Source organism: Antennarius striatus, chromosome 10 (genome assembly GCF_040054535.1).
Source record: "Antennarius striatus isolate MH-2024 chromosome 10, ASM4005453v1, whole genome shotgun sequence".
Taxonomy (NCBI): domain Eukaryota; kingdom Metazoa; phylum Chordata; class Actinopteri; order Lophiiformes; family Antennariidae; genus Antennarius; species Antennarius striatus.
Genome location: NC_090785.1, coordinates 17943968 through 17959712, shown reverse-complemented (window position 1 = coordinate 17959712; position 15745 = coordinate 17943968). Strand labels below are relative to the sequence as shown.

At 39.5% G+C, this 15745-nt stretch overlaps 1 protein-coding gene across 1 annotated transcript; it reads left to right on the top strand.

The window, feature by feature from the left end:
• The first annotated feature begins 10881 nt into the window (after positions 1 to 10881).
• Positions 10882 to 12862, top strand: LOC137603074 (uncharacterized). The gene is made up of 2 exons (XM_068326275.1): positions 10882 to 11017; positions 11467 to 12862. Exons 1-2 carry the CDS (start codon positions 10983 to 10985, stop codon positions 12257 to 12259), a joined length of 828 nt encoding a protein of 275 aa, XP_068182376.1. The 5' UTR covers positions 10882 to 10982; the 3' UTR covers positions 12260 to 12862.
• The last annotated feature ends 2883 nt before the right edge of the window (positions 12863 to 15745 follow it).

Sequence of the window (15745 nt, the reverse complement as noted above, 5' to 3'; positions counted from 1 at the left end):
CAATGAAGACCTTTGCGATGCCTTGGCAAACTAATGAACTGGAGAGAATGTTTTATAGTCACCAGTATGACCCCGACCCTCACCATCATCACAGAAACATGAATGGCTCCAGCTCACTTTAACATCTGCATCTTGTTTTTACGTATGTTTTTTTAACAAGGTGTCCCTACTTTGAATTAACAAAAAGCTTCACTTTGAGAGAAAGGTTACAATCCCTGCTAATCTGAATCACTTAAGGGGCAGTGAAAATGGAACATAAAGGAAAGAGTCTGTCAAATGCATCAATGTACGTACTATAAAAAGTGCTTCTTCAGAAACACATTCTTGCAGGGACTTTCCTTACCTCCAGTTAAGGTTTTTAGCTGTGAGGTAGGTTATCGGGGTAGCCACAGACGTCACGTCCAAGACATCCCTGCTAGAAGACTGAAACAAATATCTTTTTGTGCAAATGGAGGAGGCAGAGGATCATGTGCTTGATAGAATCTGTTTATGAAATAGAAATACAGTGCAGCTCTATGTTCTAATCCCGACTGTCAGCCTCAGCAGTCTGGTCTCTCACTGATGTTTTGTTTCTCTGATTAAAAGGGAGGCTAAACTTGTGCTCAGACAGATGAGGATATGACTTATCAAGAAATGTAACATTATTAGCAGATTCTGTTAAGTTGATTAGGTGCTACGGGGACAACATTTATGACATTTGGCATAGCTGACAAAAAAAAATGCACCACATCGCCTCTTAAAGTTGTTTCTTTTATGTTCTACATGTTTATAGATGGTGGATACTAACATACCTTAGTAATCAGCCTTTGGTGATGTAAGTATTCTAACTGCTGCAAAAGCCAGATACACACACACACACACACACACACACACACACACACACACACACACACACACACACACACACACACACACACACACACACACACACACAAACACACACACACACACACACACACACACACACACACACACACACACACACACACACACACACACACACACCCAGGCTTTTTAAACCTGGCTATCTTGAATACTGCTTGTTTTTAATGGGTGTAAGTCATGTAATACTATTTTTTTTAACTTTCTTAATGAAAAAAAAACCTCAAATCCCACACAAAAAATGTACTATTTAATTTTTTTATTAAAATTTTTGATCATGGTGACACAAATCTAATAAATTTCAAACGCTGCAGCTAAAACGCCTTCAAAATGCTAAAACAGTTCCACCTACAGAACAATCAATCAGTCTGTCTTTTTTTTCTTGTTTGGAGGGAAAGCTTCCTGATAAGACATTAATGAATAGACAGTCCTTGTTCTGCGCCTTTTATAGTCTGAGAAACTTCTCAAAAACACTTTACACAGACAAACCGACACTTTCCCACATGTACACTCATAATTGTACAGTGATGCCAGCAGCTACCATTACTTATGTCACTGTTCATTAAAGGGGTAACCATTCACAATGTCACAAAAGAAAAGCTATGAGGAACAAACTGGATTTCAGTAAATGTCCTAAGGTCACAGTGATTTGCAGCCGGCAGCAGCCGGGGATCAAACCACAAAATAACCAGTCTCCAGCTCTTGAACACTAAGACTAAACATTTATGAGGGCTTAGAATAAGATTAATAGATTCATAAAAGATATTTCAAAAACTGCTGATAGGGATGAATGATCCACACTTGAACTGCAAAAATTTAGTGCAGCGTTTGATGCAGCCGATCACAAGGTTCTGATTGATACGCTGCAGAATTAAGTGGACGTATCTGGCTGAATACTAAAGTGGCTCTGTTCCTACTTAACAAACTGTAAAATATATGTTTCTATTTCTGACTTTGTGTCTATTTGTGAGTATAAATGCCGGCCCACCCATCGCCCCTTCCCGTTTTTGGAATCCTGGACCACCCCAGGGGTCAATGCTTGGCCCATTTATGTTTACACTAAATGTGCTCTCACTTGGCCAAAAAATCCAGAGTTGTTTACTGGAATTAGAATACATTATTAGTTTTGGAATTTGACTGGTTTTCCTTTTGTGTTAGGATCAAATTTAACATTTTTCTTTACTCTTATAGCCCTACATACATGTATTGTTTCAAATACCAACCAGTGCACACAATCAGCTAACAGTTCCTAGTTCATGCATGAAGCCTGTGGGAAAGCAAGGGTCTGCAAGAGCTACCGGTATTTCTTTTACTTTTCGATTTTTAGTATTATTCTATTTTTAACTTCATTTTTTATCTGAATTTGATTACATTTATTCTGTTTGATTATACATTTATTTTTGATGCTACTGTAAAAGCCCTGAAAAGGGAGTAATTAGCTTAAGCATACACGGACACAAACTTTCTCATGTCGGAAGTGAGAAAGAACGGTGTCCCTTAGTGTAGCTGTACGAGCCTATGCTCCCCCTGCTGGAGCCTTCCGGTATTACTGCTGCTCCAGGTTCAGAAATGTAAAGATGTCACTATGTAGAAAACAATACACACCAGGCAACCAAACAACCTGCTACTGAACATAATACACATTGCTCCATCCATCACACTACACTTAACTGTGATATAAAACCTTGCTGGTTTTCTCTTTATTCCTTTTTGATTCTGATTCTGATTATGCTGTTTCATTCACACATTGGAGTAAACTTTATTTTTGCATTTGTGGTAAAGCTCTCAGAAGTAGGTTACACAGTAACAGTAACTATTTTCCTATAATTCATGCAGGTGAAAGGCGGCACATTTCCATTGCTTCTGTTATTCTACAGGTCTCTTTCTGACTTGCATGCTCAATCCAACAAGGCTGTTGTACTCTCAGAAAGGTAAAATGCGTTATTAAGAGGAGGAAGTGACCCAAATGGACTGTCAGTGGAGAACACAACTCAAGGCTGGCAATGTCAAACTCAAGGCCCGGGGGCCAAAAGTGGCTCGCTGCATCATTTTATGTGGCCCACAAGAGCATAAATAGTCAAAGTGTCTAAAAATAAATATGTCAAAAGTGTTTTGAGCAAAGCTACATTTCCCAGAATGCAGTAATTACGCCCATTTTTACACTGACAAAAACTTTTTAACAAAGCTGATGTCCCATTAGTTACATTTATTAGTTACATCTGGCCCTTTGAGGACAGCCTCAGCCTATGACAATGTGGCCTTTGATGAAAATGAGTTTGACACCCCGGAACTGCAACAATTAATGTGATGGTGTGACACCCAGTGGAGAGGGCATGTAACTCCCCATGACCACACTGTTAGTGGATACCTGACATGAAGATGAGGAGTACAGTGAACAAACTGAACAGGTGAATGTGCACCGGGTTATATATGAATGCACATACCATAATAATAAATAAAAACAGCTGAAGATTTCAGGTATAGAAAAAAAAACAGTTTTGGATCCTATGAAATTGAACTCTATTAGTTTCGTTGTTGAGTTAGAAAATGCATGTCATAGCCATTAGCTTTGTATAGAGACTGCAACCAGGGGGAACAATACAAACAATTTATGAAAGCAACAAATTATACAATACTAATAATAATCATGGATTTGATTTATAAAGCACTTTATTTAGAGGCTCAAAGGTCCTCACAGTGGTTCCATTATTCATTCATACTTGATGATGGTAAACTACACGTGGAACCACTGCTGTCCCACGACAGACTGATGGAAACATGGCAACTAATCCGCACTAACGGCCTTTCCGACCACCACCGGAACATTCAGGGTAAAGTGTCTGATGACTCGGGGGAATGGGCTTCGACCCACCAATCCTACGATCATTGCCAGTCCCTGCCAGTATCCTGCGCTACCACCTGAGCCAAATTCATAAACCAGGAGAGAGTCTTGTCAGAGTTGAGCTGTTGTCCTTGACCCATAATTTAGTCTTTACAAAATTAGATTATACAAAGTTAGGCTGTGTATTTTTGAAATAGAAAAAACTTTTTACGAAAATATCCACAGAATGAGAAAAATCTGTTGCACAAAAACAACAAATATGGACCTATCGAGTTAAACAGGACAGTGAGTAATGAATATTTATACTGAAAAACTACACTGATGAATATTTTAAAACAGCATCACTGATTGGCTGACACTGGGGATATGAGGCCGTAGAATACCAAAGCATTGGGTCACAACTTGAATGGACAACAACCAGGCACAATGTTGATATGGATTTATTTGTTTTTATGGTTCTTATGTATAACACATAGATTTATGAAATTCACTTAAACTTCAGGGACAGTAACATAAAATGTCTTCCATGTATCTATTCTAACGCAGTGTTTTCAGTTTAAATCTTTGAAACAAAACCCGAGCAGAACACATCTGAGAGACAAACAACTGGTAAAAATGTGTTATAGCTGATGAACAAACAATTTTTTTATTGGCCCCAAATGCTTCTAAACCGGAAAAGCAGCGGAATCTGGCTATTCATCAAATCTAATCATATAATTACATAATTATATTATGGCATGTAATGTTAGGTTAGATTGCAGTATTGTCTGCTAGATGGATGAATCCCAAGTTTGCTGTTATCCCTTCACCAAATGAATAGCTTCAAGCCTTATTTATATCCCCACCTATTTAGAGGAATCCAAAATAGTTGAATATGTGCAAACAAGCACATGGATCTAATCTGACAGTGTAAAAAGTCTAAATGTATTGAACTTGTCTGAGGCATCACGTGTCTATTCCATATAAATATCAGGACAATACTCATTCATAATTAATTATACCACGAATGAACACTAAATCCTTTTAAATTGAAGTTATTGTTGATATTATTGATGTAAATTGCTGACCTAATAAAAGCGAATGATTCAGGTCATAAGCGTGCAAGACCAAACAGACACATGGCTGTATTTATATACAGGAAATCAGGAATCACATGTTTTTAATGAGTATAGCCCAGACAGAAGTCTTTAGTGTTAAAGTACAAACAAACAGATGTGCATGTTGCTCTGAATGCAGATATATGTGATATATCATCGAGATTTAATCTGTATTTTATAACAGTCGATCTTGCGGCTTTTGATGCTGCTGACCACAAAAGTGATTTTATTAAAAACCAGCATGGTGTCAAAGAGAAACAGATTATTCCTACAATTCCCTTTGCCAGGTGATCTTTGTTTCTAGATGATTTAATCTAATTGAAGGCAGTAATTGCAGGATGTTCACTAATGTTTTACAGTTAAAAACAGCCTGAGATTGAGTTGATCCTAAATCTTACAGATGATAGATGTCTTCACGTTTGATATCTCTGTCTGTGAAATAATGTGACTGAGTTCTAGCTCTGCCAAAAAGCTTCTTCATTGCAATGGATCGTCTTGAATTTTTTTTTCCAGGGGTTTGAACAAGAGCAGATTACATTTTCGTTTTTTTGTGTATTTTTGTGTGTGTGTGTGTGTTGTTGTTTTTTTGCTGTACAAGAACCAGGACTTACTTACTGGACTTAAAATGAGCTTCTTTGCATTTGTTTCAGCAATGCTAACAACTGACTTGATGCAGGCTGTGACTTGTTTCTGCGCCATAATAATAATAAAAATAAGAACGACAAAATATGACTCCGCAGTCCACTGGCGTCGCGACCGGAGTTTCCCCCACCTCACGCCCTCAGTCAGCTGGGATACGCTCCAGCACCCCTGCGACCCGCTACAACAGATGAAGCGATCGATGATGAATGAATGAAGAATAAAAAGAATGACAAAATAGTTTAAAAGGAAAACTAGGAAGAGAGTTTTTGATGCAGCTGAATATTCCTTAAAGAATTAAAAACAGAAATTTGCGACAGCATAAAAAATTGTACAATCAAAACTTCTGTTGCTCATTGCAAACTTGCAAGAAGTAATTCATTACAAACTTGCAAAAATTAACTGGATCAATTCTAGTCTGATGTAGACGGTGAAACACATTCACTCCAAGAAGTCTTTTTAAACTTCTCTTGTTGAAGTCTCAAAACAAATACATGTGTCTCACTTACAAATATAAGATTAATCACACTGATCCAGACTCTACTGGTGGTTTTCCAGTTGTCATCCATTTTCTCAGAAGAGTTTTTTTTTTATTTTGTTATCATCAAAACATCATCTGGTCTCAAACCTGTGACTCAAATACTGTGGCTCAAAACTGAATAGTATTATCCCTCTAAATACCTTTTTCCATAATATCTTCAATTTGCTTCCAGTAAGTTAAGAGCATTAAGGACACGATAATGGTTTTACTTTTTTCCATTCCAGCATCAAATGTTTTTAAGAAAATCTGTTGTGCAGGCCTGTTAAGGAATTTTACTATTTTCTTCCATCCAAATTCTCTCCAGGACAGATGTACTCTTCTATTGTTGTTTATTCAATTGTTCCCATGTTTCCAATTGCAATGTCACCATTGACATATTTCCTTATTTTTCTCATTTTCCCTCTTCTGTAACTCTGCCTGGGTTCTCTCTGGGTCCTCTGTCTTCCCCCCACCATTTTAAACATGCTACATCAGTGAACAGACATGAACGTTAGATTAGTTGTTTGTCCTGGGGCCCTGCAATAATATGGTGACTCATCTTAAGCGTACCCCACCTCCCACTGAATATCAGCTGGGATAGACTCAAACCACCCGGGGACCCTTAAAGGTCCCATATTATGTATTTTTAACTTAAGCTGCCAGATGTCCAACTAGACTGTATTCCAAATATTTTGACCTAAAGTGATCTGTGGTCCTAAATATCAGCTTTTCAAAATCGCTCATCTGAGCTACTCACAAAACGCTTCGTTTCAGGCCTCCGGCTGTAGTATGTTAATGAGCTCCGCTGGTCAACGCCTCCTTCACCTGGGCCAGGCCCCTCTGAAGGAGAGCGTTAGGCTAACGGGACACTGGCAGAGAGGTGTAGGTTCCCAGGTGATGTACTTCCAAGGACAGGCTGGCTATTCCAGTGCCTGTGGAACTGGCAATGGGAGCATATCTGCTCCACAGACAAGAATGTTCCCGGTCTTGTGGTCCTTACATCACATTTCCGGGTGCAGACAGGACACTCGGCAAATAATTTCAGAAGACAGCTTTCATACACTACGCATTTTTTGATCTTCTGGGTGGGAGTGGATGATTCCTGCCTGTATCAAAGAAAATGAGAACACAATTAGAAATTAAACAGTTGTCTTCAGTAGCATACACTTAACTTAAACATGGGTACAACTACTGATGTAAATAACAGCAGCATTACAAAGGCAAATATAGTCAAAAATTGTAGAAAATCTGCAGGACAGGAAGTCCATGTTCCATAGAGGCTCACGTTTTGTGAATATAAACCGTACAATAGAAACGTAATGAAATAAGGACCCAAAAAAACATCATATGACATACATGAGTCTCAATTTTTTTTTTTACCAAACTCTTCACTTCACTTACTGTCTTGCTGGAATATTTGAATACACAACACTATTATTTTTTACTGAACTACTATCAACACATGTGCACTCATTAACACAAACAACAACATAATGGGTGACTTACGACACAAGTGTTGACTCTGACAGTGCTGTGATGGACTCTGCAGGATCATAGGTGCGATCATCCCCCTTTGAAGCTAACATAGTAGAGCTGCCCTCTAATGGATCTTCCTCAAGCTCCTCTTCAAGGTCCAGACGAGTTCTCTTTGAGGGTCTCTTTATAGGTGTTGATGAAAAAAGAAAGGATGGGTCTGCTGGGGATGTTCCAACACCAAAATCTTTACAAGACACAGTTGTCTGAACACCTATAGACAACAATATTTAGAAAATTAGTCTATTTAACCAATTTTATTAAAAACATATTGTATGGAATATGACTTGTACATACCTTTACTTCTATAGTGGGAAAGAAGAGTCCTGAAGGACAGCTGTGTACCAACACTATGGATATCTACTGGCTCACACAAACGCACTACACAAACGCGAAACAAAGGAGACCTTTGCAACAAAGCAGCACTACCTAATTAGCCAAATAGCACTTGATCACTCATGCTAACAGACAACTGCTAAAAAGATAAATGTGGTGAGACTTACCTGTAACCGGGGTGCAGGTCCTTGGTCCCGTATGGTTGGGAGTGATCCTTGAATGAGGATCAGTCTCAGGCAGAGCCCCGTCTGTACTGACCCCCATTGCTAAAACAGGCTGGAGTGAAGTAGTTCGCACACACAAACAAACGTGCAGGTGATGTAGCTGCACAGAGCCATTAAAAATGAAATGCAACCACACTCTCTTCTGTTCTTCATTGGATGGGATAAAGAATAAACACTGGTGTTGATTTGTACAATCAACAACTGAGCAACTACCTTGTCTCCTTCTCACAGAAGCCATTTCAACAGACTGCTGCCTCACGTCCAATGCAAAGTACTTGTCTTGGGGATGACCACGCCCTTGGGCATGTCAACCAATCCATATCATCCAATACTCTGTCCAATAGCACAGAGTCCCTAGTCTGACGTCAAGAACGGGGACTCTAGCGCTCGATTTGAGTCGTTCAGAGCCATGACTTCCTAAAACTCTAAATATCTATTGATGCAGGGAGCATTTGTTTACCAGATTCTAGGAGTTAGTTACTTTAGGGAGGACCACTATGTATATGTAGAGACCTGAAAAAGTGTGATTTTCATAATATGGCCCCTTTAAGAGAATAAATGGCACGGACAATGAATTAATGAATGAAACTGTGTCCTCTCCACTCACCTCATTTATTCCATTATACAGCATTGAGATATTTCTGACACCACCACTGCACCGTGAATAAAGGATTACTTATATCCACCAAGATATTTATCTGAGAGCTCTGCAACAATTTATATTGTTTGGAAGGGAGAGAACATCTGTCTCTTTGGACAACTGAAAAGCCCTTGACCATATCCAAGGTTTATTTCCCTCACTAACAATTCTGATGATAATTTTATCTAGTTCTTGGACTTATCTGTATGGGAGTTCAACTGGAACAAATCTCTAGTGTATTCATTGTTATTACTTCCTCTTCCTGTGCTGTACTTAGAAAATATAACAGGTTCCATTTTGACAGATCCGATTTAATCTAAGAAACTAAAGGTCATAATTTATTCATCATGATTTATTGATAATTTCGTCAAATGTTTTGGGGATATTCACTCCCAGATACGTCATGACATTGCTATTATTATTACATTTGTGCGCCACATGTTCTGTTTAAGGTGTACAGGATGGAGAGGAAATAAGGATCAGTGCTGTTAGATTGACTTCCTGACACAAAATAACAGCATTGATTTTTGGTTGTAGGTGAACAAAGGACTTCACAAAACTGTTTCAAGGTCAGCTGGTCTCCAGCGTGTCTGAAGTGTTTTCCAGCCTCGCTTTAGCAAGAAAATGATGGAGTTGTCTGAAATCGAAGGAACCTCATGATGAACTTTCCACTGATAAGAAAACTCTTCTTAATACGTAGACTATATCAGAAGGAATTATATGGATCAGTGATGAGACGAATGAATTTCTCAGTGGTAAACTTGAAAATTAATGGACGCTTAGACATATAGAAAACGAAGATCAAACAAAAAGTTTTATATTATTCATTTGAGCCACTTCAACACTTCAAAATGTTTTCATGTTTTTCTCTCTACATTTTCTTTTATATGTATCTGTTTCTGGCTGTTATTCTGAATAATATATCCCTGACTTGATGATCCAGTTTCCTAATATGCTAGTTCTACTGGTCAAAACAGAGATTCTTCAAAAGTCCGTCACTAAAGTGGCCAAAAACAGTCTACCTGCCTCAACTGTTCAGAAATGGGTCAGACCTGAGTCTTCATGTCGAAAACCAAATGCGTGAATAGAATAGAATAGAATAGAATAGAATAGAATAGAATAGAATAGAATAGAATAGAATAGAATAGAATAGAATAGAATAGAATAGAATAGAATAGAATAGAATAGAATGCCTTTAATGTCATTGCCATCATACACAAATGTACAACATATTTTGCTTCTCGACGTTAGCAACAGAAACATCCCTCCCCGGATCTCAGTAGCCAGGGGTGTCAGGTGGTTTGGCTACGACTGTGGGGTTGAAAATAACTCATTTACAACAAATTAACCTGACAATCTCTCTTGGTATTGTATCTTTACAGACAGATAAATGAGTCAAAAATTCTCTGATACAATTCATATTTACTTACTACATGTTACTACTAACATGATAAGTAAATTCAAGATTCAATATTTCTGTATTTTTTATGCATTATGATGTGAATGAGAAAAGCTTTTGATGAATTCCGTAGGTTTTCTACAAGAATGCTAGAGAAAAAGATGGTTAGCAGTTGTAATAAATATACCTAAAATCTCTTCAAGAGCACTTACATTTGACAAAAACCACCTGTTCCCAGCCAACCATCAGGAGGGAGTGACTGGTTCATGGCTAAAGAGCAGGAGTCAAAACATAGAGACAGTGGAGTGATCAGAGGAAAGTCTCGCTGCATGAAAACAATAATTAAGGCCCGTGATCACCATGATCACGCCACGCTTGTTACAGACAAAGTTGTAGTTTGCTTGCCTGACTAAACGTGGATTATGTTGGAAAACTGAAACAACAAGGCTAATCGTCGTACAGCTGTGAAAACATTACTTACACTCTCTTTAGCAATGATCTGCGTAGTTTCTGGAATGATATTAGTCACAAGGAAATCTCCTCAAAACCAGTTTCTTGTCTGATTGTATGTGAGGATCTAAGCAACCACTCCCTGGCACCAGCTGTAACCCGCAGAGCTCCTTTTTTGGCTCGGAGTTACAATGAAAAACATGTAGACATAGGTTTACACTTTCAGTGATGTTGGGTAACCCCTCAGACACACATTCTCCACTCACATGAGTCAGAAGGAGTCTGGCTTTCCTCCCATTATGACTCTTGCAGAGAGCAGGTTCAGTTCAGGAGAGAGGACTCCTTCACCTCTCTCGCATAAGGGAAGGAGTTAACATGAGGGAGAAAAGTCATCTTTCCTCATCTGGGTGAAACAGAACAATGAGTTTGAGTCCCGACTTTCTGCCTAGAGACAGGTGAGTCCCACAAAAACAATATTATTCATCTTTTTCTGAGTAAATGTCTGTTAAATTGAATCCAAACTGAAGGTGAGGTTCTGTATTCGTTACATCTTCATGGTGTCGACAGAAACATGTCACATCTAGACGTTGAGTGAGCTTCAGTATTGTGTAATTTTTGCTCTTTTTATTCAAATGAAAGACACCCACACTCATACTTTGACTATAGGATCAGGTAATGTAGTGATAGTGATGTGTGTAACATGGAATCCCCGGTGGCTTGATTGCCTGTCTGGGCATCTGCCTGCTTACACAACCCTGTGGCGTAGTCATAAAGACAGAAACAATGTAAGGTGGAAAATATGCCAAGCAGAGTCACGCACCGCCAGTGTGTCCATGTGAATAGTAGAGGAGACATGAACGAATGTTTCCTGATCCCACTGAGCTCCATGTCTTTGCCTCTGCAGATCCAACCAGGTTCTGAAGTCGCTCTGGCAGATGGGCTGTTGGTACTGGTCTGGTTCCGTTACGAAAGGAGGGCTCTCCGCCTCTAAAGGATGGCTGCGGCGGTTCTTGCTGTTGAAGCTGCTAACATCACTGTTAATTCCCAACAGAACAGACATTCCCCTGTTGGTGGGCTGTGTGTTCAGTCTGAGGGTCTTCCTGCTGCTTCGCTCACCTCACATCTCAACCAAGCCCTCCACTGTTTTCCTGAGCCATCTGGCTCTCACCGACAGTCTTGTCCTGTTGCAATGGATCCTTCGGCTGGGAGTGATGCTGAACCGGTGGACGGAGGAGATGGGCTGGGAGATTAAGCTGGGTCCCATGGAGGAGGTGGAAGTCTTGTGGAGGGAGGTGATGAACTTGCTCTGTCAGCAGCTGCATGATGCTCACCAGCTGGCCTCCCTGCTCCTGCTGGGGCTGGTGGGACTGGAGGCCATGCTGGTGTCACGCTGGCCTCAGCAGACTCGGAGATTCAGGACTGCTCGCCTGGCTCAGCTCAGCTGCAGCCTGGTCTGGACACTAGTGCTGCTAGAACTGTTGTCTTCTCTCCATTCTAAACTCATGCAAGATTCCAGACTTCAGTCGGATCCCTCAGAGCCACAAATCTCTTTTTCTTTCTGTATGGGCGTGTTGCCTCCTCCCTCACTTCCTGCTTTGCCCTGCACCTTGAGGAGGGCACTGTGGCTGGTGAACATATGGCTGCATTATACTGTCCTCAATAGCAAACCACAGAAGAGACAGAGCCTGTTTCATTAAGGTTTGCTTTGAAATGTTCCACAATCTACTGATGACAAACACGTTATAATTAATACCAGATGGTTTTCAGGGTCAAGGAATAAGGCTATTACTGAACTTAGCATCATCTGTGTTAAATCATCTGTATGTACTTTTCCCTGGAAGTGTTGTTGCATTTGATTATTTTTGATATTTTATCATTAAGTATGCAAGCTTTAATGTTTGGTCTGTAAACTATTTGCCTCACTTTTCAGTTCTCAGTTAAGCTGTCATATAGTTCAGTCAGTCAGTCATCTTCAGATTACCGCCGCTATATCCGCCGCAGCGGGTCACGGGGAGCTGGAGCCTATCCCAGCTGGCACAGGGCGTGAGGCGGGGGACACTCTGGGCACGACGCCACTGCGCCGCGGAGCCACACACAAAGACAGACAGACACGCACTCCTATGGGCAATTTGGGAACGGCGAATCAACCTGAAGCGCATGATTTTGGAGGTGGGAGGAAGCCGGAGAACCCGGAGAGAACCCACGCAGACATGGGGAGAACATGTAACCTCCGCACAGAGCGGGACACGAACCCGACGTGTTGTGAGGCGACTGCGCTACCCACTGCGCCACCGTGCCGCCCCTGCCATATAGTTGTTTTATTATCATTATTATTATGATTATTATGATGATTATTATTATTATTATATTATTATTATTATATTATTATTATTATTATTATTATTATTATTATTATTATTATTATTATTATTATTATTATTATTATTATTATTATTATTATTATTATTCCTATTATTATTATTATTATTACTATTATTATTCCTATTATTATTATTGTTATTGTTATTATTGTTATTATTATTATTATTAGTAGTAGTAGTAGTAGTATTACTATTATTATTATTATTATTAGTAGTAGTAGTAGTAGTAGTAGTATTGGTATTATTATTTATACCTGTTAAGCCATAAGTTACATGTTTTTAGGCAAAACATTTATTTGCTGTGCTTGATTATTTTTTATCCAACTTAAACCTGACATCACAATAATAAATTAAAAAAAAACCTCTCTGAAGCTTTAAACACATTCAAGATGGATTATCAACAAATAAACAAGTAATTAAATTAGCACTAAGATGTCATGGTCTCATATTCTGATCATCTATGAATAGACATGTGACTGTCTGCTCTCTAGGAAACAATAAACTAAAGGCTGTAAGCTGAGTTAGCTACGTAGGCTAACAGTCCATCACTAAAAATACCCCCAGTGGCCCAATGAGCTAGCATGCGCGTGTGGGTCTATAACATACACATCAACCTTCAACACTGCTATTGAATCTATCCATTCCTGCACTGGTTCCCATAATATTTGGCGGAAAATGGTTACTGTGGACATAGTTTACTGTACTTTTAGTAGAATGCAGTATCTCCAGCTGCTCACAGAAAATGTCCAGATAGTTGATCAGAACTCATACTCCAACCCTTTCTATCAATACATTACCATTATTACTCTAAAACTGTATTCAAAACCAAAATCTAATTGCTTCTGTCTAGTGTGACATAATGCTGAGTGTGTTTCAACAACATAATGTACACATTTGGTGTATGGGAGGTTCGCTGAGACGTTTACTCTCAATCCTCCTGCTCCTGGGGGTTTTCAGATTACATGTTCCAACCTGATTGGTGTCATAATTGTCTCATTTTCCCTCCTTCACATAATAATTAGCTTTCATTCCTTCCCTCATTTGACATTTAGCTAATGTACCTCGCTATCTGACGTTCTAACTCATGTCCTCGTGTTTCTGATGTGTCTTGGCTCCAAGTGGGTCCCCTCCTCTGGAATCCTTGCTGGTAGCTCTTTTGAATACCAAACCTGTTTTCTCTACACATATTTCTGAACAACCATTCAATTCTGTTTCAAACATTGCATCCTGACAACTGAGATGGTTCATCCGTCTTTATATTTTCTTACTTTGTTCAAATTACATGTTTATGCTGTAATTATATGCATGCAGATAACACACAAATATGCATTTAGACTTAGAACGGTGTGTCCAGAGATACTAGAGGTATTTTCTTTACTGAGGATGTGAGCTTTAAAGATGTACATCCTGTAAATAAACAGTTTTCATAGCAGTCAGACTGTGCTCATAGCAGTCATCTGTGCTCACATCTCATACCAGCCATTGCAGGGAAAAACCTGCGGATGTTTCTGATCCCTTACTCAAGATCAAAGTGGAGAGAGAAATGTATCCTGTTTGTGTAAAGAGCTTCTGAGTGGATGAACAATTTCGTCTTGTGAGTAATTGAAGAGTTTTTGTTGCAGAGAGTGTTTTGTCCAGCAGACAGCAGCACAGAGCAACCGGTCTGCTTCGGTATACGGTATGCTGCTGTCTGCAGGACCCTGGGAAGGATGCAGCTAATTAATGCTGTGTGTGTGTATGTGTGTGTGTGTGTGAGCGTGTGTGTGTGTGTGTGTGTGTGTGTGTGTACGTGTGTAACTAATCAATTGAGGCTTAACACTGGCACAACAGATTGAAGAGGAGTGACAAACACTGGTGGCAGCTTCCTTCCCATTTCTCTTGGTTCATAATGAAGGGACTGCTTTTATGAGGAAATCTGTGCAGAAAAATAGTCTAACATCACATTGTTTGACGTGTTCTGTTAACATGCAATCCCTTTGGACACAGTGAATGTGTGAATCCTTATGGGTGAATTTTTATCCAAGGATTGTCAACATCCTTGTAAGGTGAAGAACAACATGCATGGTGCTCTTTTCCTACATGTACGGCTACTTTTACTAAAAATGGCTGTGTTCCGTTTAAATGTTCCAGTAAGTGTCTATAGAATTACATCATAGTCCCATAGGTTTTTGCCTCTCCATGCACGTACTGTACAACATCTTCAATCAACACAGGAAACAGAGGATGTTTGTGCTCTGAGGAAAAGAGATACTGGAAGTGTGAACTCAGGGTTCACCATGTTCAACAAGTTCTCCTAAGTTGTTCAGACAAACATCTATAGACAAACATCTCCATTAACAAAAATAAATTGTATTGATTGACTCTTTAGCACTGATGCACGGCTCGCTCTTGAGCCCAGAGTGTTAGCCTCTCTGTTGTGGATGTCATAAAAGTGAGGCGCAGTTGAACAACTCAGTCACTGCTCCATCAACACATGTTCTTCATCTCACATCTGTTCAAACACCACAATGAAGTCAGTTGTAGTTTTTCCTGGGCCTATAAAAGGCCTGTAATTTAAACATGACATACAATAAAAAGTGATTTGCATCAACAGAACAAAAACAAACAACCTTATATTTTAGAGAAACCAGGTCCAGATAGAGACAAGGATGGACTGTGCAATGTGTAACAGACCTGGACCTTATGAGAAGCCGAGGGTTATAGGAACAAGGATATTTCATGCTTCAAGCTGTACGTTTACACTGTTGGATTGAGCGATGAAGATGCACAGTGGTCTTCTGACACAGAATGGGACTGGACTAG